General features: G+C 47.3%; 1 protein-coding gene across 1 annotated transcript; it reads right to left on the bottom strand.

Moving 5' to 3' along the window:
- Positions 1-1852: 1852 nt before the first annotated feature.
- LOC311124906 (synaptic vesicle glycoprotein 2B-like) lies at positions 1853-25990 on the bottom strand (the record flags this gene model as incomplete). Its single annotated transcript, XM_084199003.1, has 12 exons — positions 1853-2036; positions 2270-2429; positions 3174-3377; positions 5694-5827; positions 6300-6464; positions 6796-6884; positions 8151-8264; positions 8787-8876; positions 9571-9704; positions 17191-17342; positions 18271-18451; positions 25513-25990. 12 exons carry the CDS (start codon positions 25988-25990, stop codon positions 1853-1855), a joined length of 2085 nt encoding a protein of 694 aa, XP_084055129.1.
- Positions 25991-26994: the final 1004 nt, after the last annotated feature.

Genomic DNA, 26994 nt, shown 5'->3' with positions numbered 1-26994 from the left:
TACTGGAGGACTGGAGGGGCTGTTGGGGTACTGGAGGACTGGAGTTGGGCTGTTGGAGGTACTGGAGGACTGGAGTTGGGAAACATTGCTGTAAACGATACATCAGAATAGAGCAAAATATAAAAATGTCTAAACTCACATTTTCACATAATTTTAGAAAAAAAATAGTTTCTTACATTGTCATGGCAACAGACAACCAAGACATGATTTAATAGAATCAATATCTAGAACACAGCTCTACTGGAAAAGAAGAGACTGAACACAAACAAGACAGGATTTAATATAATCACTATCTAGAACACAGCTCTACTGGAAAAGAAGAGACTGAACACAAACAAGACAGGATTTAATATAATCACTATCTAGAACACAGCTCTACTGGAAAAGAAGAGACTGAACACAAACAAGACAGGATTTAATATAATCACTATCTAGAACAGAGCTCTACTGGAAAAGAAGAGACTGAACACAAACAAGACAGGATTTAATATAATCACTATCTAGAACACAGCTCTACTGGAAAAGAAGAGACTGAACACAAACAAGACAGGATTTAATATAATCACTATCTAGAACACAGCTCTACTGGAAAAGAAGAGACTGAACACAAACAAGACAGGATTTAATATAATCACTATCTAGAACACAGCTCTACTGGAAAAGAAGAGACTGAATACAAACAAGACAGGATTTAATATAATCAATATCTACTGGAAAAGGAGAGCTTCAACTCAAACAAGACAGGATTTAATAGAATCAGTATCTAGAACACAGCTCAACTTGAAAAGGAGAGACAGAACACAAACAAGACAGGATTTAATAAAATCAATATCTACTGGAAAAGAAGAGACTGAACACAAACAAGACAGGATTTAATAAAATCAGTATCTAGAACACATCTCTACTGGAAAAGGAAAGACTGAATACAAACAAGACAGGATTTAATATAATCAATATCTACTGGAAAAGGAGAGCTTCAACTCAAACAAGACAGGATTTAATAGAATCAGTATCTAGAACACAGCTCAACTTGAAAAGGAGAGACAGAACACAAACAAGACAGGATTTAATAAAATCAGTATCTAGAATGGAGGGGATTCTGAACCACATTCAGTGTCATGACCAGGTGAAAGGTAAAGAGCAAAGAGGAAATGTTCCAATTCAAACACAGAGCTGCCGGAGATGGAAGTTCTTATCACAAAATGGAATGGAACAAGGAAAATGGAACATTGGTTCTGAATCGTACAATAGCAGTACATTGAAACCTTAGCCGTCTTGAATTCCAACCCAAATGCCAATCCAATGCCCATAACAATACCTTTCCTGAATAGTTTGTTTTGAAATCAAAGCACATATTCTTTATTTTCATTTCAAATCATTTAAACACAAATCAAACATACCAAATAAAGAGTGATGTCTCCTCCACTAATGGGACGGCATTTTAAGGTGTACAGAAGAAAAACACAATTTCAAACAATGTAAAATGGTGACATGTCTTGATGAGGGTACCACACGTTCTTCACATCGCCGTGGGAACAGAAAACCCAGCCCCTATTCTGTCACACACGGCTCACATCACCATGGGAACAGAAAACCCAGCCCCTATTCTGTCACACACGGCTCACATCGCATGTGAAAGTCTCTCTCCCAACTGGACCAACCCATATGTACAGACAGCTTTATTTGGCCGTGACGCTGTAAAGATTTGCAAAATTCCGCTAACTTTCCCCAAATTCCCACGTTTAAGCAGGAAATCCGGGAATCCTCCAACCAAGATTTCTTGAAAACCTGGGAATTTTGGAAAGCTACAGGAATCTTGCAAACCCTTGATGCTGTAGATGTTTGGCTGTTTTCACTCCAGGATCTTCTCCCGTGTGTCGGGCAGTTTAGTGGCCAGCAGGCCTCCACAGACCAGCGCTGCGAATGCCAGGAAAATGGGGATGATCTTTGTGATGCCGATGAACTTGGCAAAGATGACGCTGCCAATGATGGCTGCCAGCTTACAGGTACCGTTCAGCACTCCGAACGCTGTGCATCTGAGGAAGAGAGAGGAAGAGTCATCAGTGGGGTTTAAGACGGGTGCTTTAAGGACAGTTTACAACAGTGGTTCTCAACTGGTGGGTCGGGAGGTTTTGAATGGCTCACAGGTGTCTGAGTAAAAACAACCTGGATCAATTTGAAACAACCTAAATCCCTCATCGTGAACACCCCAGACATCAGTCTGATATCAGGACATTGACATGGGGATTGTGATTGTGGTTCTCTGTACCTTTTATCAGAAGGGTAGATTTCTACTGTGATAACCTCCAGTCCGTTCCAGGCAGCGACGCTGGTAGCGTAGAAGAGGCACTGAAATAATATAACTGCCCCCTGACTGAAGCTGAGTAGCAGGAGGAACGTACAAGCTGCTGATATCAGCATAGAACCACCTGGAGGACAGAGAGAGGGGGGGGAGACAGAGAGAGAGAGAGAGACAGAGAGAGAGAGAGAGAGAGAGAGAGAGAGAGAGAGAGAGAGAGAGAGAGGGGGGGGAGAGAGAGAGACAGAGAGAGAGACAGAGAGAGAGAGAGGGAGACAGAGAGAGACAGAGAGAGAGAGAGAGAGAGACAGAGGGGAGACAGAGAGAGAGACAGAGGGAGACAGAGAGAGAGAGAGAGAGAGAGAGAGAGAGAGAGAGAGAGAGAGAGAGAGAGAGAGAGAGAGAGAGAGAGAGAGAGAGAGAGAGAGAGAGAGGGGGGGGGGAGAGAGACAGAGAGAGAGACAGAGAGAGAGAGGGGAGACAGAGAGAGACAGAGAGAGAGAGAGAGAGAGAGACAGAGGGGAGACAGAGAGAGAGAGAGAGGGGAGACAGAGAGAGAGAGAGAGAGAGAGAGAGAGAGAGAGAGAGAGAGACCGAGGGGAGACAGAGAGAGAGAGAGAGAGAGAGAGAGAGAGAGAGAGAGAGAGGGGAGACAGAGAGAGAGACAGAGGGGAGACAGAGAGAGAGAGAGAGAGACAGAGAGAGAGAGAGACAGAGGGGAGACAGAGAGAGGGGAGACAGAGAGAGAGACAGAGGGGAGACAGAGAGAGGGGAGACAGAGAGAGAATGATATCAGAGCTGCTGACATATTTTCAGTTTGTTTTGTGCCATTGACTACTCCCCATGGAGCCGTACATGTCCTCACTTCCCTCACCTATAATCTTTATCCTTCCTATCTTGTCCATGAAGAGGGCTGACAGGATGTTGCCCGGCAGGGTTGCTAGGCTCCCCAGAAAGCTGACCATGTAGATGACCATGTCATTCTCCTCCTGGAAGTTTAGATGGCAGCCTTTCTTCGGATGGAGGAACGTTGCATTCTCCATCCGACAGTCTTTAAACTTGGAGTCTTCCCAAAGGTCTGCCAATCACAGAGACAAGGAAAATTCAAAATGAGATCATAGGGGATCTGTGAGTGGTCTGTTCAATGTCCACATCACATATACAGTGCATTCGAAAAGTATTCAGACCCCTTAACTTTTTCCACATTTTGTTACGTTACAGCCTTATTCTAAAATTGATTAAATAGTTTTATCCCCTCATCAATCTAAATCAAATCAAATTTTATTGGTCACATACCCGTGTTTAGCAGATGTTATAGCGGGTGTAGCGAAATGCTTGTGCTTCTAGCTCCGACAGTGCAGTAATATCTAACAAGTAACATCTAACAATTTCACAACATATACCTAAAACACACAAACCTAAGGAATTAATTAAGAAAATATACAGTACCAGTCAAAGGTTTGGACACACCTACTCATTCAAAGGTTTTTCTTTATTTGATCAACTTTTTACATTGTAGAATAATAGTGAAGACATCAAAACTCTGAAATAACACATATGGAATCATGTAGTAACCAAAAAAGTGGTTAAACAAATCAACATTTATTTTATATTTGAAATTCTTCAAATAGCCACTCTTTGCCTTGATGACAGCTTTGCACACTCTTGGCATCCCGTAGGGATGGTTGCTGGTTTCCTCCAGACGTGACGCTTGGCATTCAGGCCAAAGAGTTCAATCTTGGTTTCATCAGACTAGAGAATTTTGTTTTTCATGGTCTGAGAGTCCTTTAGGTGCCTTTTGGCAAACTCCAAACGGGCTGTTATGTGCCTTTTACTGAGGAGTGGCTTCCGTCTGGCCACTCTACAATAAAGGCCTGATTGGTGGAGTGCTGCAGAGATGGTTGTTCTTCTGGAAGGTTCTCCCATCTCTATAGAGGAACTCTGGAGCTCTGTCAGAGTGAACATCGGGTTCTCGGTCACCTCCCTGACCAAGGTCCTTCTCCCCCGATTGCTCAGTTTGGCCGGGCGGCCAGCTCTAGGAAGAGTGTTGGTGGTTCCAAACTTCTTCCATTTAAGAATGATGGAGGCCACTGTGTTCTTGGGGACCTTCAATGCTGCAGAAATGTTTTGGTACCCTTCCCCAGATCTGTGCCTCGACACAATCATGTTTCGGAGCTCTGCGGACAATTCCTTTAACCTCATGGCTTGGTTTTTGATCTGACATGCACTGTCAACTTTGGGACCTTATATAGACAGGTGTGTGCCTTTCCAAATCATGTCCAATCAGTTGAATCTTCCACAGGTGGACTCCAATCAAGTTGTAGAAACATTTCAAGGATGATCAATGGAAACAGAATGCACCTGAGCTCAATTTAGAGTCTCATAGCAAAGGCTCGGAATTCTTATGTAAATGTATAAAAACCTGTTTCCGCTTTGTCATTATGAGGTATTGTGTGTAGATTGATGAGGATTCTTTTTTTATTTAAGCTATTTTAGAATAAGGCCGTAACATAACATAATGTGGAAAAAGTCAAGGGGTCTGAATACTTTCCGAATGCACTGTACATCACATACATAATGCACCTCACACATCCGGATAGTCTCAGAAAGAGGTTCAACGGCTAAGGTGAACAGCAAGGGGGACATGTCTCGTCCCTCTATGGAATCAGGGACAAATTGATTGATTTGTGAGAATCCTTGCACAGGGGTTCCACATCAGATATGTGATATCAGATATGATACCTCTGCGGAAGCACAGTTCCCGCTCAGCCCAGTCAAAACTGTTCGCTGCTCTGGCACCCCAATGGTGGAACAAGCTCCCTCACGACGCCAGGACAGCGGAGTCACTGACCACCTTCCGGAGACACTTGAAACCCTACCTCTTTAAGGAATACCTGGGATAGGATAAAAGTAATCCTTATACCGCCCCCCCACCCCACCCCCACAAAAAAAAGTGGTTGTCCCACTGGCTATCATAAGGTGAATGCACCAATTTGTAAGTGGCTCTGGATAAGAGTGTCTGCTAAATGACGTAAATGTAAATGTATGACACCTACCTGTGGCGGTCCTCATGAGAGCCTACCTGTGTCACCTACCTGTGGCGGTCCTCATGAGAGCCTACCTGTGTCACCTACCTGTGGCGGTCCTCCTGAGAGCCTACCTGTGGCGGTCCTCATGAGAGCCTACCTGTGGCGGTCCTCATGAGAGCCTACCTGTGTCACCTACCTGTGGCGGTCCTCATGAGAGCCTACCTGTGTCACCTACCTGTGGCGGTCCTCCTGAGAGCCTACCTGTGGCGGTCCTCCTGAGAGCCTACCTGTGGCGGTCCTCCTGAGAGCATACCTGTGTCACCTACCTGTGGCGGTCCTCCTGAGAGCATACCTGTGTCACCTACCTGTGTTATAGAAGACTGTGTTCTTGATGGTGCAGTTCTCAAAGTACGTGTTGGTCGACCTGATGTCCTCAAAGTAACAGTTCTCAAACAGGGAATCTTCAAACTTCACCGACTTGATCTCTATATTCATGAACCTAGATAAGAGAGAACAACCCTGCTTCAGTAAAGACATCTGACATCCCTGTGACATACTAGTTGTCCAGTCATAATATCCCATATTGTCATCACTGTGTCATACTAGTTGTCCAGTCATAATATCCCATATTGTCATCACTGTGACATACTAGTTGTCCAGTCATAATATCCCATATTGTCATCACTGTGTCATACTAGTTGTCCAGTCATAATATCCCATATTGTCATCACTGTGACATACTAGTTGTCCAGTCATAATATCCCATATTGTCATCACTGTGTCATACTAGTTGTCCAGTCATAATATCCCATATTGTCATCACTGTGACATACTAGTTGTCCAGTCATAATATCCCATATTGTCATCACTGTGACATACTAGTTGTCCAGTCATAATATCCCATATTGTCATCACTGTGACATACTAGTTGTCCAGTCATAATATCCCATATTGTCATCCCTGTGACATACTTGTCGTGGATGTATTCTCCCTCTTTGTGGATCTGGTTGACCAGGGAGAAGTTGAAGTGGAATCGCTCGACTCGTTCTTGATGGAAGAGTTTCACCTTGGACTCGTACTCCTCATATTGCATGTACTTGATCATGTCAGGGAACCACACCGACAGCCCGTGGTAGCTGAAACACAGAAGGAACAGTCATCCATCACACCGACAGCCCGTGGTAGCTGAAACACAGAAGGAACAGTCATCCATCACACCGACAGCCCGTGGTAGCTGAGACACAGAAGGAACAGTCATCCATCATGATTGACACATCCATAGAGACTGAACAGTGCTCTCTAGTGGTAGCAAGCAATCATGTTTAAGTTTTAGATATGCAGACGTTCGTGATCTGGATTGCTTTGACTGGATTGGATATGTCCTGTATTGGTTTAGGATCACCTGATGGAATAACAGGGGGGGTTGTTGAATATACTCACAACAAAAGGTTAGTACTGTTTGTTTACCTGAAGGCCATGGTGAACCAGACGATAGCCAGGAACAGACCCTGCAGTCTGAGGTCTGGTGCTGCCAGGGACATCACGTTCTGCATTACCTGGAAACATGGAGGCAACAGCACCAACAAGTCATCCTCCTGGTTCAGATACACTCTTATGAGCAGTGTTATTGACAGTTTTCAACACTCTTATGAGCAGTGTTATTGACAGTTTTCAACACTCTTATGAGCAGTGTTATTGACAGTTTTCAACACTCTTATGAGCAGTGCTATTGACAGTTTTCAACACTCTTATGAGCAGTGTTATTGACAGTTTTCAACACTCTTATGAGCAGTGTTATTGACAGTTTTCAACACTCTTATGAGCAGTGTTATTGACAGTTTTCAACTGTCTTATGAGCAGTGCTATTGATGATTTTCAAAAACTTTAGAACATTTTGAATCATGTCAAGAATATGTATTGTGGCAATCTGAATTCAACACCTAGTGTCCTAATAGGGGTTAGGATCTCTTGGGGTAATGGCTAAGGGGTTGGGTTGACTGAGGATCTCTTGGGGTAATGGCTAAGGGGTTGGGTTGACTGAGGATCTCTTGGGGTAATGGCTAAGGGGTTGGGTTGACTGAGGATCTCTTGGGGTAATGGCTAAGGGGTTGGGTTGACTGAGGATCTCTTGGGGTAATGGCTAAGGGGTTGGGTTGACTGAGGATCTCTTGGGGTAATGGCTAAGGGGTTGGGTTGACTGAGGCTCTCTTGGGGTAATGGCTAAGGGGTTGGGTTGACTGAGGATCTCTTGGGGTAATGGCTAAGGGGTTGGGTTGACTGAGGATCTCTTGGGGTAATGGCTAAGGGGTTGGGTTGACTGAGGATCTCTTGGGGTAATGGCTAAGGGGTTGGGTTGACTGAGGATCTCTTGGGGTTATGGCTAAGGGGTTGGGTTGACTGAGGATCTCTTGGGGTAATGGCTAAGGGGTTGGGTTGACTGAGTCTCTCTTGGGGTAATGGCTAAGGGGTTGGGTTGACTGAGTCTCTCTTGGGGTAATGGCTAAGGGGTTGGGTTGACTGAGGATCTCTTGGGGTAATGGCTAAGGGGTTGGGTTGACTGAGGATCTCTTGGGGTAATGGCTAAGGGGTTGGGTTGACTGAGGATCTCTTGGGGTAATGGCTAAGGTGTTGGGTTGACTGAGGATCTCTTGGGGTAATGGCTAAGGGGTTGGGTTGACTGAGGATCTCTTGGGGTAATGGCTAAGGGGTTGGGTTGACTGAGGATCTCTTGGGGTAATGGCTAAGGGGTTGGGTTGACTGTCGCTGGACACCGATCCGACTCCCGGTCGGGGCTCCCCCCTGAATTCACTACTATATGTTACCTGTTTGAGCAGGTTGGTGTGTCTGACGGTCCAGCGCTGGAAGGCTGTGCCAGTGTCACTCTGGATCTCAATGAACTCATCCTCCTGGGTCTTAGGAGTCGCGATGTTGGACACCTGACAGGAGGGATTATATAACATCACATTGATATAGAACTAATAGTGATAACATCACATTGATATAGAACTAATAGTGATAACATCACATTGATATAGAACTAATAGTGATTATATAACATCACATTGATATAGAACTAATAGTGATTATATAACATCACATTAATATAGAACTAATAGTGATTATATAACATCACATTGATATAGAACTAATAGTGATTATATAACATCACATTGATAAAGAACTAATAGTGATTATATAACATCACATTGATATAGAACTAATAGTGATTATATAACATCACATTGATAAAGAACTAATAGTGATTATATAACATCACATTGATATATAACTAATAGTGATTATATAACATCACATTGATATATAACTAATAGTGATTATATAACATCACATTGATATATAACTAATAGTGATTATATAACATCACATTGATATAGAACTAATAGTGATGATGGTCTTTATGACTGTAGTGTACTAGATGAGAGTAGAGTTGTACTCACGGTGAACACCCTCTCTGGTTCTCCCTTGGCCTTCCAGTTGGTATCATGGACCTGCCTCAGAATCATCCAGGCCTCGTCATGTCTCCCATTCTGACAGAGACAGACAGAAACAGCTGTCAGCCTATCACATGCAGCTACTGGAATATACAATGCCATAGAAAGTGGTAATATGCAGGTAAACTCTTAGAAAAAAAGGTGCTATCTAGAACCTAAAAGGGTTCTTCGGCTGTCCCCATAGGAGAAACCCTTTTGGTTCCAGGTAGAACCCTTTTTGGTTCCAGGTAGAACTCTTTTGGTTCCAGGTCGAACCCTTTTGGGTTCCAGGTAGAACTCTTTTGGTTCCAGGTCGAACCCTTTTTGGTTCCAGGTAGAACTCTTTTGGTTCCAGGTCGAACCCTTTTGGGTTCCAGGTAGAACTCTTTTGGTTCCAGGTAGAACCCTTTTTGGTTCCAGGTAGAACTCTTTTGGTTCCAGGTCGAACCCTTTTGGGTTCCAGGTAGAACTCTTTTGGTTCCAGGTCGAACCCTTTTGGGTTCCAGGTAGAACTCTTTTGCTTCCAGGTAGAACCCTTTTGGTTCCAGGTAGAACCATTTTGGTTCCAGGTAGAACCATTTTCACAGAGGATTCTACATGGAACCCAAAAGAGTTCTACCTGGAACCAAAAAGGGTTCTCCTATGGGGTAAAAAAAAGTTTAATACTGTACACACACGCATGCACGCACACACTAAGACACACACTCACACACACACACACACACACACAAACACACACATTTTCTGTTACCTGAAGGAGGAAGCGTGGGCTTTCTGGCATGAAGACCAGTCCGACGAGGGCAATAATGGCTGGAAACATACAGACCAGGATGAATACTCTCCATCCGTGGATCTGGTACTCAGTCCCCAGGCTGAAGCCCCAGCCTGCAACAACAACAACATACATCAACAACAATAATAATAATAATCACCATCCTCACCATCACCATCATATCATCACCATCATCAACATCATCACCATCACCATCATCACCATCCTCACCATCACCATCCTCACCATCACTAAGCTAAGGATCCTGGGACTAAACACCTCCCTCTGCAACTGGATCCTGGACTTCCTGACGGGCCGCCCCCAGGTGGTAAGGGTAGGTAACAACACATCTGCCACACTGATCCTCAACACGGGGGCCCCTCAGGGGTGCGTGCTCAGTCCCCTCCTGTACTCTCTGTTCACCCATGACTGCATGGCCAGGCACGACTCCAACACCATCATTAAGTTTGCCGACGACACAACAGTGGTAGGCCTGATCACCGACAACGATGAGACAGCCTATAGGGAGGAGGTCAGAGACCTGGCCGTGTGGTGCCAGGACAACAACCTCTCCCTCAACGTGACCAAGACAAAGGAGATGATTGTGGACTACAGGAAAAAAAAGAGGACTGAGCACGCCCCCATTCTCATCGACGGGGCTGTAGTGGAACAGGTTGAGAGCTTCAAGTTCCTTGGTGTCCACATCACCAACTGTCACGGTTCAGACAGACGACCAGAGGACCACAATTGCGTCACACCAGAAAGTTTATTAAAACTTAAGGGAAAAGGGAAGTAGGGAGTGAATGAAGGCTCCAGGGGTAACAGGGATCCCGTCCAATGTGCTGGGTCTGTGCCCCCCCCAGTGGCAGCGATGCGTCCTATGAAGCCGGTGGTGGGTGGTCCAGAAGTCCTGGGGGGGGGGGAGACACAGACACAACAGGGCGGAATGAAACAAGGCAGCAGTACAGTTCAAGGGAAATCCAAAATACGTAGTAGCAAGGCAGAAGGCTGGTCAGAGTTACCGGGATTGAAGAGTAGTCAGGAGTCGTTATGGCAGAAGCAGGTCTGGATCTCCTGGGGCAGAAGAGTATCCAAAAATTCAGGCAGGACCGGGGTCACAAAACCAGGGTGAGCCAGAAGCGCGAGCAAACAGGTTCCGGGTGTGAGCTTTGCAGACGATCTGACACCGGAGAGCTGAAAGACAGGGCCTTAAATACTGGGAGAGGTAGTGGGTAATGCAGCGCAGCTGGCAGAGTAATTAGAGCAGAGCAGAGCAGGGACAGGTGGAGCTAGTTAGGCTGAGTAGAGAGAGTGGTGAGCAGAGTGGAAGAAAATTAAGGTGGTAACCCGGTGGAGTGAGAGGCTCATGACAGAACCCCCCCCCCAAGGGACGGCCCCAGAAGTCCCAAGAGCAACACCACGCCGGGCGGGAGGAGGGGAGCCGGAGGAGGGCTAGAACTCCTCCGAACGGTCCGAGTGAACGTCCTCATCCTCGGAGGAAGCCGGAGGGCCGTGGTCGGGAGATGGGACAGGTCCCGAGACAGGATCAGGCACAGGACAGGAAGCCGAGCGGGCAGGACGGTTAGGGACCCCTCTGGGGCGGCCCCTACGGATTGCAGGTTGATCAGGATGCCGTTGGTGGAAAGCGGTGATGAGAGTCCTATCCACAATCCGACTAGCTGGCACCCAGGTCCTTTCCTCAGGTCCATAGCCCTCCCAGTCAATGAGGTACTGGAGACCCCTACCCCTCCGTCTGGACCGAAGCAGGCGGCGGACGGTGTAAACCAGACCACCATCGACGAGCCGTGGAGGAGGAGGACAAGGCGCAGCAGGGACCAGCGGACTCTCATGGATGGGCTTAATCTTAGACACATGGAAAGTGGGGTGCACCCTCAGGGAATTAGGCAGTTGGAGCCGGACAGCAGTTGGGCTAATCACTCTTATGATAGGGAATGGGCCAATGAACCGAGGTGCCAGCTTCTGCGACTCCACCCTGAGTGGCAGGTTCTTCGATGACAACCACACCCTTTGACCAACATGGTAGGTGGGAGCAGGAATTCTCCGACGGTTGGCCCCGGTAGTGTAGCTGGCAACGGATCTGAGGAGTGTGGCTCGGGCTTGTGACCAGGTGCGGCGACATCGACGGGCAAAAGCAAGTGCAGATGGGCAAGTAACCTCCTCTTCCTGGCTGGCAAATAGAGGAGGCTGGTATCCATAAACACATTGGAAAGGGGACATACCGATGGCAGAGCAGGTCAGAGAATTGTGTGCGTACTCCACCCATGTCAATTGCTGCGACCAGGAGTGGGGGTTGCGTGAAGTCATGCATCGCAGTGCCTTCTCGAGCTCCTGATTAGCCCGCTCTGACTGCCCATTGGATTGGGGATGGAATCCGGAAGTCAGACTGACTGTGGCTCCCAGCAGGTGACAGAACTCCTTCCAAAAAGCGGAGGAGAATTGTGGACCACGGTCAGAAACTACATCCTTTGGCAGTCCGTGGATCCGGAAGACGTGTTCCAGGACCACCTGGGCGGTCTCCTTGGCGGTTGGGAGCTTGGGGAGGGGAATGAAGTGTGCCATCTTGCTGAAACGGTCAACTATGGTGAGAATGACGGTCATGCCCCTTGAAGGGGGCAGCCCCGTGACAAAGTCAAGGGCGATGTGAGACCAGGGACGTCTGGGCACAGGCAGGGGCTGCAGCAATCCGGCTGGGGGCTGGCAGGACGACTTGTGTTGGTTGCAGATGGGGCAGGCTTGGACGAATTCCCGTACATCCTTTCTCAGAGAGGGCCACCAGAACCTCTGGGCGAGCAGGTTGTAAGTGCGGGTGGAGCCAGGGTGACAAGCTAGGCGGGAGTCATGTCCCCACTGAACGACCTGGGACCTCAGGTCTTCGGGGACAAAAAGGCGGTCAGCTGGGCAAGTGCTGGGACCTGGCTGGTTACGGAGAGCCTCCAGCACCTGTTCCTCAACAGCCCAGGTCAGAGCTGCAACGATGCAGGGACTTGGCAGAATCGACACAGGGTCCTTGGAGGGGGTGTCATCCTTCTGGAATTGACGGGAGAGGGCGTCTGGCTTGGTGTTACGTGATCCAGGCCGGTATGACAGAGTGAAATTAAACCTGGTGAAGAACAGGGCCCAGCGGGACTGCCTGGAGTTCAACCGTTTGGCCGTGCGGATGTACTCCAAGTTCTTATGATCGGTCCAAACGAGAAATGGAATGGTGGACCCCTCCAGCCAGTGACGCCACTCCTCCAAGGCAAGCTTCACAGCCAGCAGCTCACGGTTCCCTATGTCGTAATTGCACTCAGAGGGGGACAACCGACGTGAGAAAAAGGCACAGGGATGGAGCTTCCTATCCTCCGCAGCCCACTGAGAAATCACAGCACCAACTCCCACATCCGAGGCGTCCACCTCCACAATGAATTGCCGGTCCACATCAGGCATCTGGAGGATGGGAGCGGAGGTGAACCTCACCTTGAGGGTACTGAAGGCTTTGTCGGCTGCTGGGGTCCAGGTGAAGGGTTGCTTGGTGCTGGTTAGAGCAGTGAGAGGGGCAGCAACGGTACTGTAGTTCCGGATAAACTTTCTATAGAAGTTAGCAAACCCCAGAAACTGTTGCAGCTTCTTTCTGTTCTCCGGAACTGGCCATGAAGTGACTGCTGATACTTTGGCAGGATCCATTTGGATACTTCCCTCTGCCACTATGTACCCCAGGAAGGCCACTGTCTTGACGTGAAACTCACATTTCTCTGCCTTGGCGTAGAGGGAATTCTCCAGAAGGCGATGAAGGACTTGCTGGACATGGCGGGTGTGTTCAGACAGGTTTCTGGAGTAGATTAAGATGTCATCCAGGTAAACGAAGACAAACTTGTTTAACATGTCCCGCAGTACATCATTCACTAGAGCCTGGAACACAGCAGGAGCATTGGTGAGGCCAAAAGGCATAACCAGATACTCGTAGTGGCCTGTTGGTGTATTGAATGCGGTTTTCCATTCATCTCCCTCCCGGATCCGCACTAGGTGGTAAGCGTTTCTGAGATCCAACTTGGTAAAAACAGTGGCTCCCTGGAGCAACTCAAAAGCAGAGGTGAGCAGAGGCAGAGGGTAACGGTTTTTCACTGTGATGTCGTTGAGTCCCCTGTAGTCGATGCAGGGGCGAAGAGATCCGTCCTTCTTCCCCACAAAGAAGAAGCCAGCACCAGCAGGAGATGAAGATGAACGGATTAATCCTGCGGACAGAGAGCCATTGATGTAGTCCTCCATGGACTTTCTTTCAGGAGCAGACAACGAATAAAGACGACCCTTTGGAGGGGCTGTTCCAGGGAGGAGGTCGATGGCACAGTCGTACGGTCGGTGAGGGGGCAGAGATGTGGCTCTTGCTTTGTTAAACACCTCTCTGAGACCATGGTAGCATTCTGGGACATTGGAGAGGTCAGGAGCGGAGTTAGTAGGTACTGGCCGAGGGGGTAGTGCGGCAGCAAGCAGGCAGGTTCGGTGGCAGTCCTCTCCCCACTCCCTGATCACCCCGGTCACCCAGTCGAGCTGAGGGTTGTGCCGGCGGAGCCATGGGTAACCCAGGATGAGGGGTTGGCCTGGAGAGGGGAGCAGGTGAAACTGGATAGTTTCTTGATGGTTTCCGGACAGACCCATCGAGACCGGGGCCGTGACATGAGTGACCGATCCGAGTAAGTGTCCGTCCAGTGCCCGGGCAGGAATAGGAGGTGTCAAACGGAGGTTCTCCAGTCCCAGTTGGCGTGCCAGCTTGATGTCCATTATGTTGGCTTCGGCGCCAGAATCCACCAGAGCAGCCAGGGTGTGAGTTGAGTCAGAGAGGCGGAGGTGAACTTGCAGCAGGGGTTTGCGGTCGGAGGACTGGATGGTCCTTGAACTCAACCGGACTCCCCCTATGCCCGGTGAGCTTCGGCCCTTTAAAGGGCAGGTTACCACACGATGTCCATCACCTCCACAATAGAGGCAGAGGTTTGAGGTGAAGCGGCGCTGGCGCTCTGCAGGAGTGAGAGAGGCTCGCCCAATCTCCATAGGCTCAGACTGATCAAGCTGACCTGGGTGAGTGGCAGTAGATGACAGGAGCCCAGTCGGATCTCTCCGAATGCCGGTAGTAGGTGGACCTTGGCGCCCCCTCTCACGACGACGGGTCTGTATCCTTCTGTCGATCCTGACAGTCAGTGCGATGGCTTCATCAAGAGTGGAAGGCAGTTCATGGGAGACCAACTCGTCCTTGATATAGTCAGCCAAACTATGGAAGAACGCGTCCACCAACGATGGTGTGTTCCAAGAACTTTGTCTAGCCAGGGTTCGGAAGTCGATGGAATGGTCTGCGACTGTACGTCTGCCTTGTCGAATACTGAACAGTTCACGAGACGCCTCTGCGGTTGGTGAATCCAGGTCAAACACCTTCAGCATCTCCTCAGCAAACAGGTCGAAGGTTGCACATGCGGGGGTTTGACGTTCGAACTCTGCTGTTCCCCAGAGTCGAGCTCGGCCCGTCAGGTGAGTGATGGCATACCCAACTTTAGCCCCCTCCGTGGCGAAGGTCCTTGGCTGCAAGGAGAACTGAAGTCGGCAGCTAGTCAGGAATGGCCGGACCTGGGTTGAATCGCCGTTGAACCGCTCGGGGTTTCCAATCTTGGGTTCCGGAGCAGCGGCTGCAATGACCGGGGCAGGTAACTCGGGGGCAGGGCTGGTGGGCAGACTGGCTGGGGTAAGGTTGGTGAGGAGTTGAATGATCATGGCGAGTTGTTGTTGCTGCTGCTGGAACTGCTGCTCATGCTCATCGGTTTCCATGTCGGGGAAAGTGTGCGCTGAGTCCATAATGGTCAGATCGTACTGTCACGGTTCAGACAGACGACCAGAGGACCACAATTGCGTCACACCAGAAAGTTTATTAAAACTTAAGGGAAAAGGGAAGTAGGGAGTGAATGAAGGCTCCAGGGGTAACAGGGATCCCGTCCAATGTGCTGGGTCTGTGCCCCCCCCAGTGGCAGCGATGCGTCCTATGAAGCCGGTGGTGGGTGGTCCAGAAGTCCTGGGGGGGGGGAGACACAGACACAACAGGGCGGAATGAAACAAGGCAGCAGTACAGTTCAAGGGAAATCCAAAATACGTAGTAGCAAGGCAGAAGGCTGGTCAGAGTTACCGGGATTGAAGAGTAGTCAGGAGTCGTTATGGCAGAAGCAGGTCTGGATCTCCTGGGGCAGAAGAGTATCCAAAAATTCAGGCAGGACCGGGGTCACAAAACCAGGGTGAGCCAGAAGCGCGAGCAAACAGGTTCCGGGTGTGAGCTTTGCAGACGATCTGACACCGGAGAGCTGAAAGACAGGGCCTTAAATACTGGGAGAGGTAGTGGGTAATGCAGCGCAGCTGGCAGAGTAATTAGAGCAGAGCAGAGCAGGGACAGGTGGAGCTAGTTAGGCTGAGTAGAGAGAGTGGTGAGCAGAGTGGAAGAAAATTAAGGTGGTAACCCGGTGGAGTGAGAGGCTCATGACACCAACAAACTATCATGGTCCAAACACACCAAGACAGTCGTGAAGAGGGCACGACAAAGCCTATTCCCCCTCAGGAGACTGAAAAGATTTGGCATGGGTCCTCAGATCCTCAAAAAATTATACAGCTGCACCATCGAGAGCATCCTGACTGGTTGCATCACCGCCTGGTATGGCAACTGCTTGGCCTCCGACCGCAAGGCACTACAGAGGGTAGTGCGTACGGCCCAGTACATCACTGGGGCCAAGCTTCCTGCCATCCAGGACCTCTATACCAGGCGGTGTCAGAGGAAGGCCCTCAAAATTGTCAAAGACTCCAGCCACCCTAGTCATAGACTGTTCTCTCTGCTACCACACGGCAAGCGGTACCAGAGTGCCAAGTCTAGGTCCAAAAGACTTCTCAACAGCTTCTACCCCCAAGCCATAAGACTCCTGAACAGCTAATCATGGCTACCCGGACTATTTGCACTGCCCCCCCACCCCATCCTTTTTACGCTGCTGCTACTCTGTTAATTATTTATGCATAGTCACTTTAACTCTACCCACATGTACATATTACTTCAACTACCTCAACTAGCCGGTGCCCCCGCACATTGACTCTGCAACGGTACCCCCCTGTATATATAGCCTCCCTACTGTTATTTTATTTTACTTCTGCTCTTTTTTTTCTCAACACTTTTTTTGTTGTTGTTTTATTTTTACTTTTTTTGTTAAAAATAAATGCACTGTTGGTTAAGGGCTGTAAGTAAGCATTTCACTGTAATGTCTGCACCTGTTGTATTCGGCGCATGTGACCAATAACATTTGATTGGATTTGATTTGATTTGATCACCATCCTCACCATCACGATCACCATCATCACCATCCTCACCATCACCACCATCATCATCCTCATCATCACCACCATCACCATCACCATCAACAACAACAACAGCAACGGCACAGCCAGGGCCATTACCTGCTGGGTGACGTTATAGTTGAGCTCAAAGAGTGCATGGCCTCCATCAGGGCTTGGTCAGGTCAAGCCCAAACTGCTCAATTCATCTACTATGAAATGAGTCAAGTATTCCAGAACAGCATTATGTCTTCGTACCGTAGTGTGGGATGATTCCCCAGGCGGTGAAGGAGGCATAGAGTCCACCCAACATCCAGAACATACACAGCCAGCTAAGGTGCTCCCCTCTCTTATCCAACTGGAGGAACTCTGCAAAGTAGGTGTATACTATCGGGATAGTCCCTCCGATCCTGGTGGAACAATACAGGAGACATTACAGACATTTAAACACGGTCAATATATTCTTTAACATCAGCAGAAATGTTCAAACACTGAAATGGGGTGTGATTCCTCTTCAGTTGTCTTTTCTGCCTGTTCTGTGGATGTTGCCTTATAACCAACATGGGACTGTTCTATTTGGCTCGGGTAAAGGGTTCTGTTACGATGTGTGTCCAAATGGCACCCTATTCCCTATGTAATGCAATACTTTTGACCAGGGCCCATCGGAAGTGCACTACATAGGGCATAGGGTGCCATTTGGGACTCGGACATGACGTTACAATCTTGGTGCCTTGGCTGGGCTCAGGGCGTCTGCCAGACAGTGCTAGCCTGCAGTAATGATTATGAAAGAAGTGTGTCTTATGACCATTATGTTAAGGAGGTGAGGAGGTGGTGGTGATCACCCCATAAGGCTGACTGACCCAAAAGACATCACTGCATCAGGGACTTCCTTATTCCTTTCAACACGCTCCAGGAACATTTAATTGACCGGTCGGCCAGCCAGTCACAAATACCCGTTATATCCATCTAACATCTATCTCTCATTCCCCTCTCCAGCCCCTCTCCATCTCTCTCTCAATCCCCTATCCAGCCCCTCTCCATCTCTCTCTCTCCATCCCTCTCTCTCCATCTCTCTCTCAATCCCCTCTCCATCCCTCTCTCTCCATCCCTCTCTCTCCATCCCTCTCTCTCCATCCCTCTCTCCCCATCCCTCTCTCCATCCATCTCTCTCCATCCCTCTCTCTCCATCTCTCTCTCTCCATCCCTCTCTCTCCATCTCTCTCCATCCCTCTCTCCATCCCTCTACCCATCCCTCTCTCTCCATCCCTCTCTCTCCATCCATCTCTCGCCATCTCTCTCTTAATCTCTTTCTCCATCTCAACGACAGTCTCATCTTACCCGAAGCCGGAGCAGATCCTGAAGAAAATGAAGAATCCGTATCCCTGAGCAAAGCAGGACAGGAAGCTGAAGACACAGTCGATGGCCAGACAGTAGATCAGACATTTCCTACGGCCCATCTTATCCGCCAGGCTACCCCAGACGAATGCCCCCACCATCATCGACACGTACACCAACAGACCTTTTAACACAGAGAGAGAGAGAGAGAAAGAGAGAGAGACAGAGAGAGAGAGAGAGTGAGAGAGAGAGAGAGAGAGAATCAGACAGACAGACAGACAGACAGACAGACAGACAGACAGACAGACAGACAGACAGACAGACAGACAGACAGACAGACAGACAGACAGAGAGAGAGAGAGAGAGAGAGAGAGAGAGAGAGAGAGAGAGAGAGAGAGAGAGGGAGAGAGCGAGAGGGAGAGAGCGAGAGCGAGGGAGAGGTTGAGGGAGAGAGAGAGAGAGAGAGCGAGAGAGAGAGTGAGAGAGAGAGAGAGAGAGACAATGGTATAAGTACTGCCAGGGACATAAACAGAGACAGACAGACAGACAGACAGACAGACAGACGGACAGTATATCATACCCACACCTAGTCTCATTCTCCTGTCAGTCTGTCAAATACGCCCATAGTACAGTAATGATGTTCTGCCAGACTTTACCCAGTGGCTCAAGGCCCATAGTACAGTAATGATGTTCTGCCAGACTTTACCCAGTGGCTCAAGGCCCATAGTACAGTAATGATGTTCTGCCAGACTTTACCCAGTGGCTCAAGGCCCATAGTACAGTAATGATGTTCTACCAGACTTTACCCAGTGGCTCAAGGCCCATAGTACAGTAATGATGTTCTGCCATACTTTACCCAGTGGCTCAAGGCCCATAGTACAGTAATGATGTTCTGCCAGACTTTACCCAGTGGCTCAAGGCCCATAATACAGTAATGATGTTCTGCCAGACTTTACCCAGTGGCTCAAGGCCCATAGTACAGTAATGATGTTCTGCCAGACTTTACCCAGTGGCTCAAGGCCCATAGTACAGTAATGATGTTCTGCCAGACTTTACCCAGTGGCTCAAGGCCCATAGTACAGTAATGATGTTCTGCCAGACTTTACCCAGTGGCTCAAGGCCCATAGTACAGTAGTGATGTTCTGCTAGACGTTACCCAGTGGCTCAAGGCCCATAGTACAGTAATGATGTTCTGCCAGACGTTACCCAGTGGCTCAAGGCCCATAGTACAGTAATGATGTTCTATCAGACTTTACCCAGTGGCTCAAGGCCCATAGTACAGTAATGATGTTCTGCCAGACTTTACCCAGTGGCTCAATGCCCATAGTACAGTAATGATGTTCTGCCAGACTTTACCCAGTGGCTCAAGGCCCATAGTACAGTAATGATGTTCTGCCAGACTTTACCCAGTGGCTCAAGGCCCATAGTACAGTAATGATGTTCTATCAGACTTTACCCAGTGGCTCAAGGCCCATAGTACAGTAATGATGTTCTGCCAGACTTTACCCAGTGGCTCAAGGCCCATAGTACAGTAATGATGTTCTGCCAGACTTTACCCAGTGGCTCAATGCCCATAGTACAGTAATGATGCTCTGCCAGACTTTACCCAGTGGCTCAAGGCCCATAGTACAGTAATGATGTTCTGCCAGACTTTACCCAGTGGCTCAAGGTCCATAGTACAGTAATGATGTTCTACCAGACTTTACCCAGTGGCTCAAGGCCCATAGTACAGTAATGATGTTCTGCCATACTTTACCCAGTGGCTCAAGGCCCATAGTACAGTAATGATGTTCTGCCAGACTTTACCCAGTGGCTCAAGGCCCATAATACAGTAATGATGTTCTGCCAGACTTTACCCAGTGGCTCAAGGCCCATAGTACAGTAATGATGTTCTGCCAGACTTTACCCAGTGGCTCAAGGCCCATAGTACAGTAATGATGTTCTGTCAGACTTTACCCAGTGGCTCAAGGCCCATAGTACAGTAATGATGTTCTGCCAGACTTTACCCAGTGGCTCAAGGCCCATAGTACAGTAATGATGTTCTGCCAGACTTTACCCAGTGGCTCAAGGCCCATAGTACAGTAATGATGTTCTGCCAGACTTTACCCAGTGGCTCAAGGCCCATAGTACAGTAGTGATGTTCTGCTAGACTTTACCCAGTGGCTCAAGGCCCATAGTACAGTAATGATGTTCTGCCAGACTTTACCCAGTGGCTCAAGGCCCATAGTACAGTAATGATGTTCTGCCAGACTTTACCCAGTGGCTCAAGGCCCATAGTACAGTAATGATGTTCTGCCAGACTTTACCCAGTGGCTCAAGGCCCATAGTACAGTAATGATGTTCTGCCAGACTTTACCCAGTGGCTCAAGGCCCATAGTACAGTAATGATGTTCTGCCAGTCTTTACCCAGTGGCTCAAGGCCCATAGTACAGTAATGATGTTCTGCCAGACTTTACCCAGTGGCTCAAGGCCCATAGTACAGTAATGATGTTCTGCCAGTCTTTACCCAGTGGCTCAAGGCCCATAGTACAGTAATGATGTTCTGCCAGTCTTTACCCAGTGGCTCAAGGCCCATAGTCCAGTGGATCTCCACTCCTCCACTAGGAGGATCACTCTGACATGTTGACCTATTGACCTGTTCTTACTTAGTTAGGATGAAGGGAAAGCCCTTATTCAAGATATCCTTACAAAAAACCTGTGAATTCCCCACAGTCACTGAAATGAAACCTGAGTTACGAAGCAATATCTATGTTATATTTTGGGGGTTTTAAGTGTGTGTGAAGTCAAAGCACAGTGACATAATCTAGCAATACACAGTGACATGTCTGGGTTAAAACAACAACTTCTAAATGAATATGGAGGTATCCATTTGGATGTCAACACACTAACAAAATGATTCCTAGGTGATGGTGAGTATTATAGAGATGAAAGCCTATGGATTCAGCCATCTGTTTTATTACACCATAATATACAGTACATTATAAAGGCCATGCATATTATAGACTTTTCATTATACTCTTGTATCCATCACCAGGTATCGTTCAGTACTGGGCCGGCCCTCTTAAGGCCATGATACATTGGCAATATTACCGAGCAATGTTGCCGAGCAATATTACCGAGCAATATTACCGAGCAATGTTGACAGCAATGTTGCCAGCAATTGTTGCTGCAACTATTTTAGATAGAAAATGAGCAACTTTTTAATTTTGATTGGCAGCGCCAACATTTTTTGGAATCCTCCAATCAAATGTTGGTCGTGATCACCTCAGTCTGCCTTTCTAAAATATTTAGGAAAACATGGCGGCTATTTTTGAGCTGAAGTGAGAGAAAATCATCTCCCCCTCTCCCATGCCAGCAACATTTCTTTCTTACCAACACTAGCAGTATGTATAGGTGCTTTTAGTAACGTGGGTGTATTTACCAACCCTAGCAGTATGTATAGGTGCTTTTAGTAACGTGGGTGTATTTACCAACACTAGCAGTATGTATAGGTGCTTTTAGTAACGTGGGTGTATTTACCAACACTAGCAGTATGTATAGGTGCTTTTAGTAACGTGGGTGTATTTACCAACACTAGCAGTATGTATAGGTGCTTTTAGTAACGTGGGTGTATTTACCAACACTAGCAGTATGTATAGGTGCTTTTAGTAACGTGGGTGTATTTACCAACCCTAGCAGTATGTATAGGTGCTTTTAGTAACGTGGGTGTATTTACCAACACTAGCAGTATGTATAGGTGCTTTTAGTAACGTGGGTGTATTTACCAACACTAGCAGTACGTATAGGCGCTTTTAGTAACGTGGGTGTATTTACCAACACTAGCAGTATGTATAGGTGCTTTTAGTAACGTGGGTGTATTTACCAACCCTAGCAGTATGTATAGGTGCTTTTAGTAACGTGGGTGTATTTACCAACCCTAGCAGTATGTATAGGTGCTTTTAGTAACGTGGGTGTATTTACCAACACTAGCAGTATGTATAGGTGCTTTTAGTAACGTGGGTGTATTTACCAACACTAGCAGTACGTATAGGCGCTTTTAGTAACGTGGGTGTATTTACCAACACTAGCAGTATGTATAGGTGCTTTTAGTAACGTGGGTGTATTTACCAACACTAGCAGTACGTATAGGCGCTTTTAGTAACGTGGGTGTATTTACCAACACTAGCAGTATGTATAGGTGCTTTTAGTAACATGGGTGTATTTACCAACACTAGCAGTATGTATAGGTGCTTTTAGTAACGTGGGTGTATTTACCAACACTAGCAGTATGTATAGGCGCTTTTAGTAACGTGGGTGTATTTACCAACACTAGCAGTATGTATAGGTGCTTTTAGTAACGTGGGTGTATTTACCAACACTAGCAGTACGTATAGGCGCTTTTAGTAACGTGGGTGTATTTACCAACTCTAGCGTTGCTGTCGATTGTATTGGGTTGCACAAAAACAGTCCGTGGGAAGCCAGAAGTGAAATATAATTATATTTTAACTCTGGCGGTGGGCAGGAAGGTTGGTCATTATGACGGGGGTATTTGAGGATCGTATTATTAAACAGACGTTCCAAACGTGGGTCTGCTGGAGACCCACTTCCTCTCTGCTTACCTCATGTCAAAATAAAAGTCCCCCACAACGTATTCCTTTTTTTGTGCACACATATGGCGCACATGCAGGACTTTTATTTTGACATGAGGTAAGCAGAGAGGAAGTTTAATAATACGATCCTTTCGATATTTTGTCTCAAATTCCTATAATGACCAACTGCTCTGCCCACCACCAGAGGCACAGGAAGTTGACATTTAATTGTATTTCTCTTCTGGCTTCCCACTGACAGTTTTTTTGTGCAACCCAATCCAATTGAAAGCAGCGCTAGTGTATTTCAATAGACCTGGTTGCTAGAAGCAGCTACAGTAAATATCTCTCAGTCCTCCAATCTCCTAGGTTTATACTACAGCCCTAATTACAGTGGAGTAAGCAGCTTAGCTTAGACTAGAGGCGTGTGTTGCTGTGGTGTGCTGTCAGTGCACCTCCCTGTGGATTAGTATCCTTCGAAACGCTACCCGCTCCAAACGTTATGTCCTTTGTACCAGGCCTCAGGCGTCACAGTTAGCCTTCAACCAGGTCACAGCCCAGTCACAGCTGGTGAGAAACACAATGAATGGATGTGTTCTGTTGTCGGGGTCTTGTGAACTCAGTTGGAGGGCCTGGGGGTGAGAAACACAATGAATGGATGTGTTCTGTTGTCAGGGTCTTGTGAACTCAGTTGGAGGGCCTGGGGGTGAGAAACACAATGAATGGATGTGTTCTGTTGTCAGGGTCTTGTGAACTCAGTTGGAGGGCCTGGGGGTGAGAAACACAATGAATGGATGTGTTCTGTTGTCGGGGTCTTGTGAACTCAGTTGGAGGGCCTGGGGGTGAGAAACACAATGAATGGATGTGTTCTGTTGTCAGGGTCTTGTGAACTCAGCTGTCAGGACTACTCTCCTTCCCTGCAACAGGGGAACCATATGGGCTACAGAAGCAGCAGCAGGTTGGTTTTGGACTAAAAAAGGTTGCAACACAATAATGTCATGTGATAACATCCCCAATGCTATAAAACGTTTTGGGTGATGGCATCATAACTGATAACTGTAGACTAATATGGCAAGCAGACAACATGGAATGGCTTCACTTCACAGTGTTCCGTGTGTTCTGTTAAAACAGGGTGCAGCGTTACATTACATTTTAGTCATTTAGCAGACGCTCTTATCCAGAGCAATTAGGGTTAAGTGCCTTGCTCAAGGGCACATCAACAGACTTTTCACCTATTCAGCTCGGGGATTAGAACCAGCGACTTTTCCGTTACTGGCACAACGCTCTTAACCACTAAGCTACCTGTGTCGGTGCTTTGGCAGGCCAGTGTTATGAGCTATAGCTATAGCTGGATCCCCAAGGTATTAAACAGATATCTGCCTCTTGAGTCAAAGCTAATTTTGCTGAAGATCAAGAAAAACTGAGGCTTTGATCATTTTAGAGCTAGGTAGGCCTACTTCTCCTTTGTGCAAGCAGATATTGTCTTCATTTTAGTCAGGCCTTAGGCGTCTTCATCGGTGTCAGAGACAGAAGGACCCCATGGTGTTTGACTGACAGCTACATGCTCAACACTACAGAGCAGACTCTCTGATTGGCCGAACACAGGCCTTCTTCAGCATGTTAACAGAAGCCAGGTGAGTTGACTACCAGGTGGACCATTAGTCTGTCTCGCTGTCACTGCTCACTCCAGCAGGATGCTGTAATCATTCTGTTGTGATGCTGTGATATTGGCAGTAAATTATGGAGGACTAAAAGTGCCACAATTAAATAAATAAATACACCATTAAATAATTACTTAAATGTGTCATTAATTAATTAAAATTAGAATTAAATACATAAATGTGTAATTAAATGTATCATTAATTAATTCAAATACCGATTCATTTTATGTAAAATACATATATAATTATTTCACTATTTACATTTACATTTCATGATCCTGCATTGCAGTGATTCATGAATTACTTAAAACTGTCAAACTGACCCATCAAAGTCAGTGGGCGGGGCTAACGCGAATCTAGTCTGATCCATTGCTTTGGTCTGAAGTAGAGTAGGCCAACCTGGATAGAGACAATGGAGGATCTCCGTGAACTTTCCAGGGAGTTGGTTAGAGACATTTTAAACTTAGCAGAGGATGTAGAAGCAGGACCTGCTGACATTATCCGGAATTGATTTGTCTTGGCTTGATGCAGAGGGTAACCAATCAGGCGTTAGGTTCCGCCTACCAACTTTTGATGGGTCAGTTTGACAGTTTTAAGTAATTCAGGAAGCACTCCAACGCAGGACCATGAAATGCAAATGTAAATAGTGAAATTATTATATATGTATTTTACATAAAATGAATCGGTATTTGAATTAATTAATGACACATTTAATAACACATTTATGTATTTAATTCTAATTTTAATTAATTAATGACACATTTAAGTAATTATTTAATGGTGTATTTATTTATTTAATTGTGGCACTTTTAGTCCTCCATAGTAAATAGCTGCCACATTATCCAATGATATACTTACTGTATGATGGAAGCAGCCAGCAGTCCGTCCAATAGAGTGTATTTATTATTATGTAGAGACTATCTTAAACAGTTCAGAAGAACCATTCTCAGAAAGTGTTCCATAACACCAGGTTTTATTGAACCGCCCCCAAAGCTACCGGACTTTGACCTGTTACTTACCCAGCATGCCCTTGTTGGCGTTGGATAAGCACATGTCCTTCTCAGCGCTAGGCAACACGAAGCCCACCACAAATCCGTCCACGCCATCTGCCATCAGCGCCATGCCCAGCACGATAAACAGGGTCCACTGGAAGCGGCCGTGCCCACAGTCCTCCATGATGTTCTCATACTGTTCTGCCAGGTCCTCCTCCTCCGGCATCGCCGCTGCCAGCCTGGCCTTCTTCCTGGCCTCAGCCCTGGCCGCCCGCTGGGCCGCCTTGATCTCGTCAGGGTGGGGGATCCCCTGGTACTCTCCTTCGTACATGGCCTCTGCGTCCTCATCGTGACCCTCCGTGGCATCACTCCTAGCGTCCTCGTCCCCCTCTCCCTCCTGTTTGGGGAAGTCAGCCTGGTAGGGGTACTCCTGGCCGCCCCCCTCCCCGTAGGTGTGGATCTCAGTGCCCTGCTGGTTCACGTTGTTCTGCCATGGGTCGTCCATGGTTACTGCTGGAGAGGGACTATGTTAGCACCGCTAGAGTCGCTGTCTGCCGGAGATGCTGAGGGTGGCTAAACTGGCATAATCCTTGGCAGGGACTCTGTCTTGCTCTCAGTGACCTCTGATCCTTTACTCCAGAGAACTGAAACTGTCAGTTTTGTTATTAATGGACTTTGCTTGGTGGTTCCTCTGCGGAACGGTCTGTAGTTGTCAAGCTTCTGCTACAGTGTTAGATAAGGCCTTGGTAGCTGTGGTGGCAGGACTCTATCTCTGGTGACAAGGCTCAATCTCTGGTGACAGGACTCTATCTCCGGTGACAGGACTCTATCTCTGGTGACAGGACTCTATCTCTGGTGACAGGACTCTATCTCTGGTGACAGGACTCTATCTCTGGTGACAGGACTCTATCTCTGGTGACAGGTCTCAATCTCTCTCCTGGTAAACAGATGTGCAAGGCCTCGTGCTGGACCTGGAAGAGACAAAAACACAATTTCTAAGTCATGACAAAGGCAAACATCAAATCTTATCAATTATGCCTCAGCATGACTAGAGAAAAGTGGTTGAACACTTCATGCTAATTGAACATCATACACCAGATAGACCTGTGCAGTAGGGGAGACCGGGGTTGGTTGGTATTTCATTTCGACATGAAGAGAAAGTCCAAGGTGTTAGAATGGGACCCTTTCATCCTCATATCTCATTCCAACATGGAGTTATGAGCCGTCAAACACTCTGTCCACTTGAGACAACCAGCCCCACAGCGGAGTTGGAAGTCACGCAGTGTGGGTTGGTTGGCACAGTGTTTACATTAGTTTCCCACCAATAATCGAACCGACTTCTGAAGTTTTAGAAAAAGTAAAGCCTTTATTTGATTGAACAGTATATCTATTAAAATTCAACATAGTATTTGAGATTTTAGCTCTTACTCCATTCAAATGAACATATGACCTCAATGACCTGGACTAACCTGTACCCCTGCACATTGACTCGGTACCGGTACCCCCTGT

Source organism: Coregonus lavaretus (assembly GCF_964263955.1).
Source record: "Coregonus lavaretus genome assembly, contig: HAP1_SCAFFOLD_284, whole genome shotgun sequence".
Taxonomy (NCBI): Eukaryota; Metazoa; Chordata; class Actinopteri; order Salmoniformes; family Salmonidae; genus Coregonus; species Coregonus lavaretus.
The sequence above is the reverse complement of the archived record's forward strand: the minus strand, read 5'-3'. Positions and strand labels throughout refer to the sequence as shown.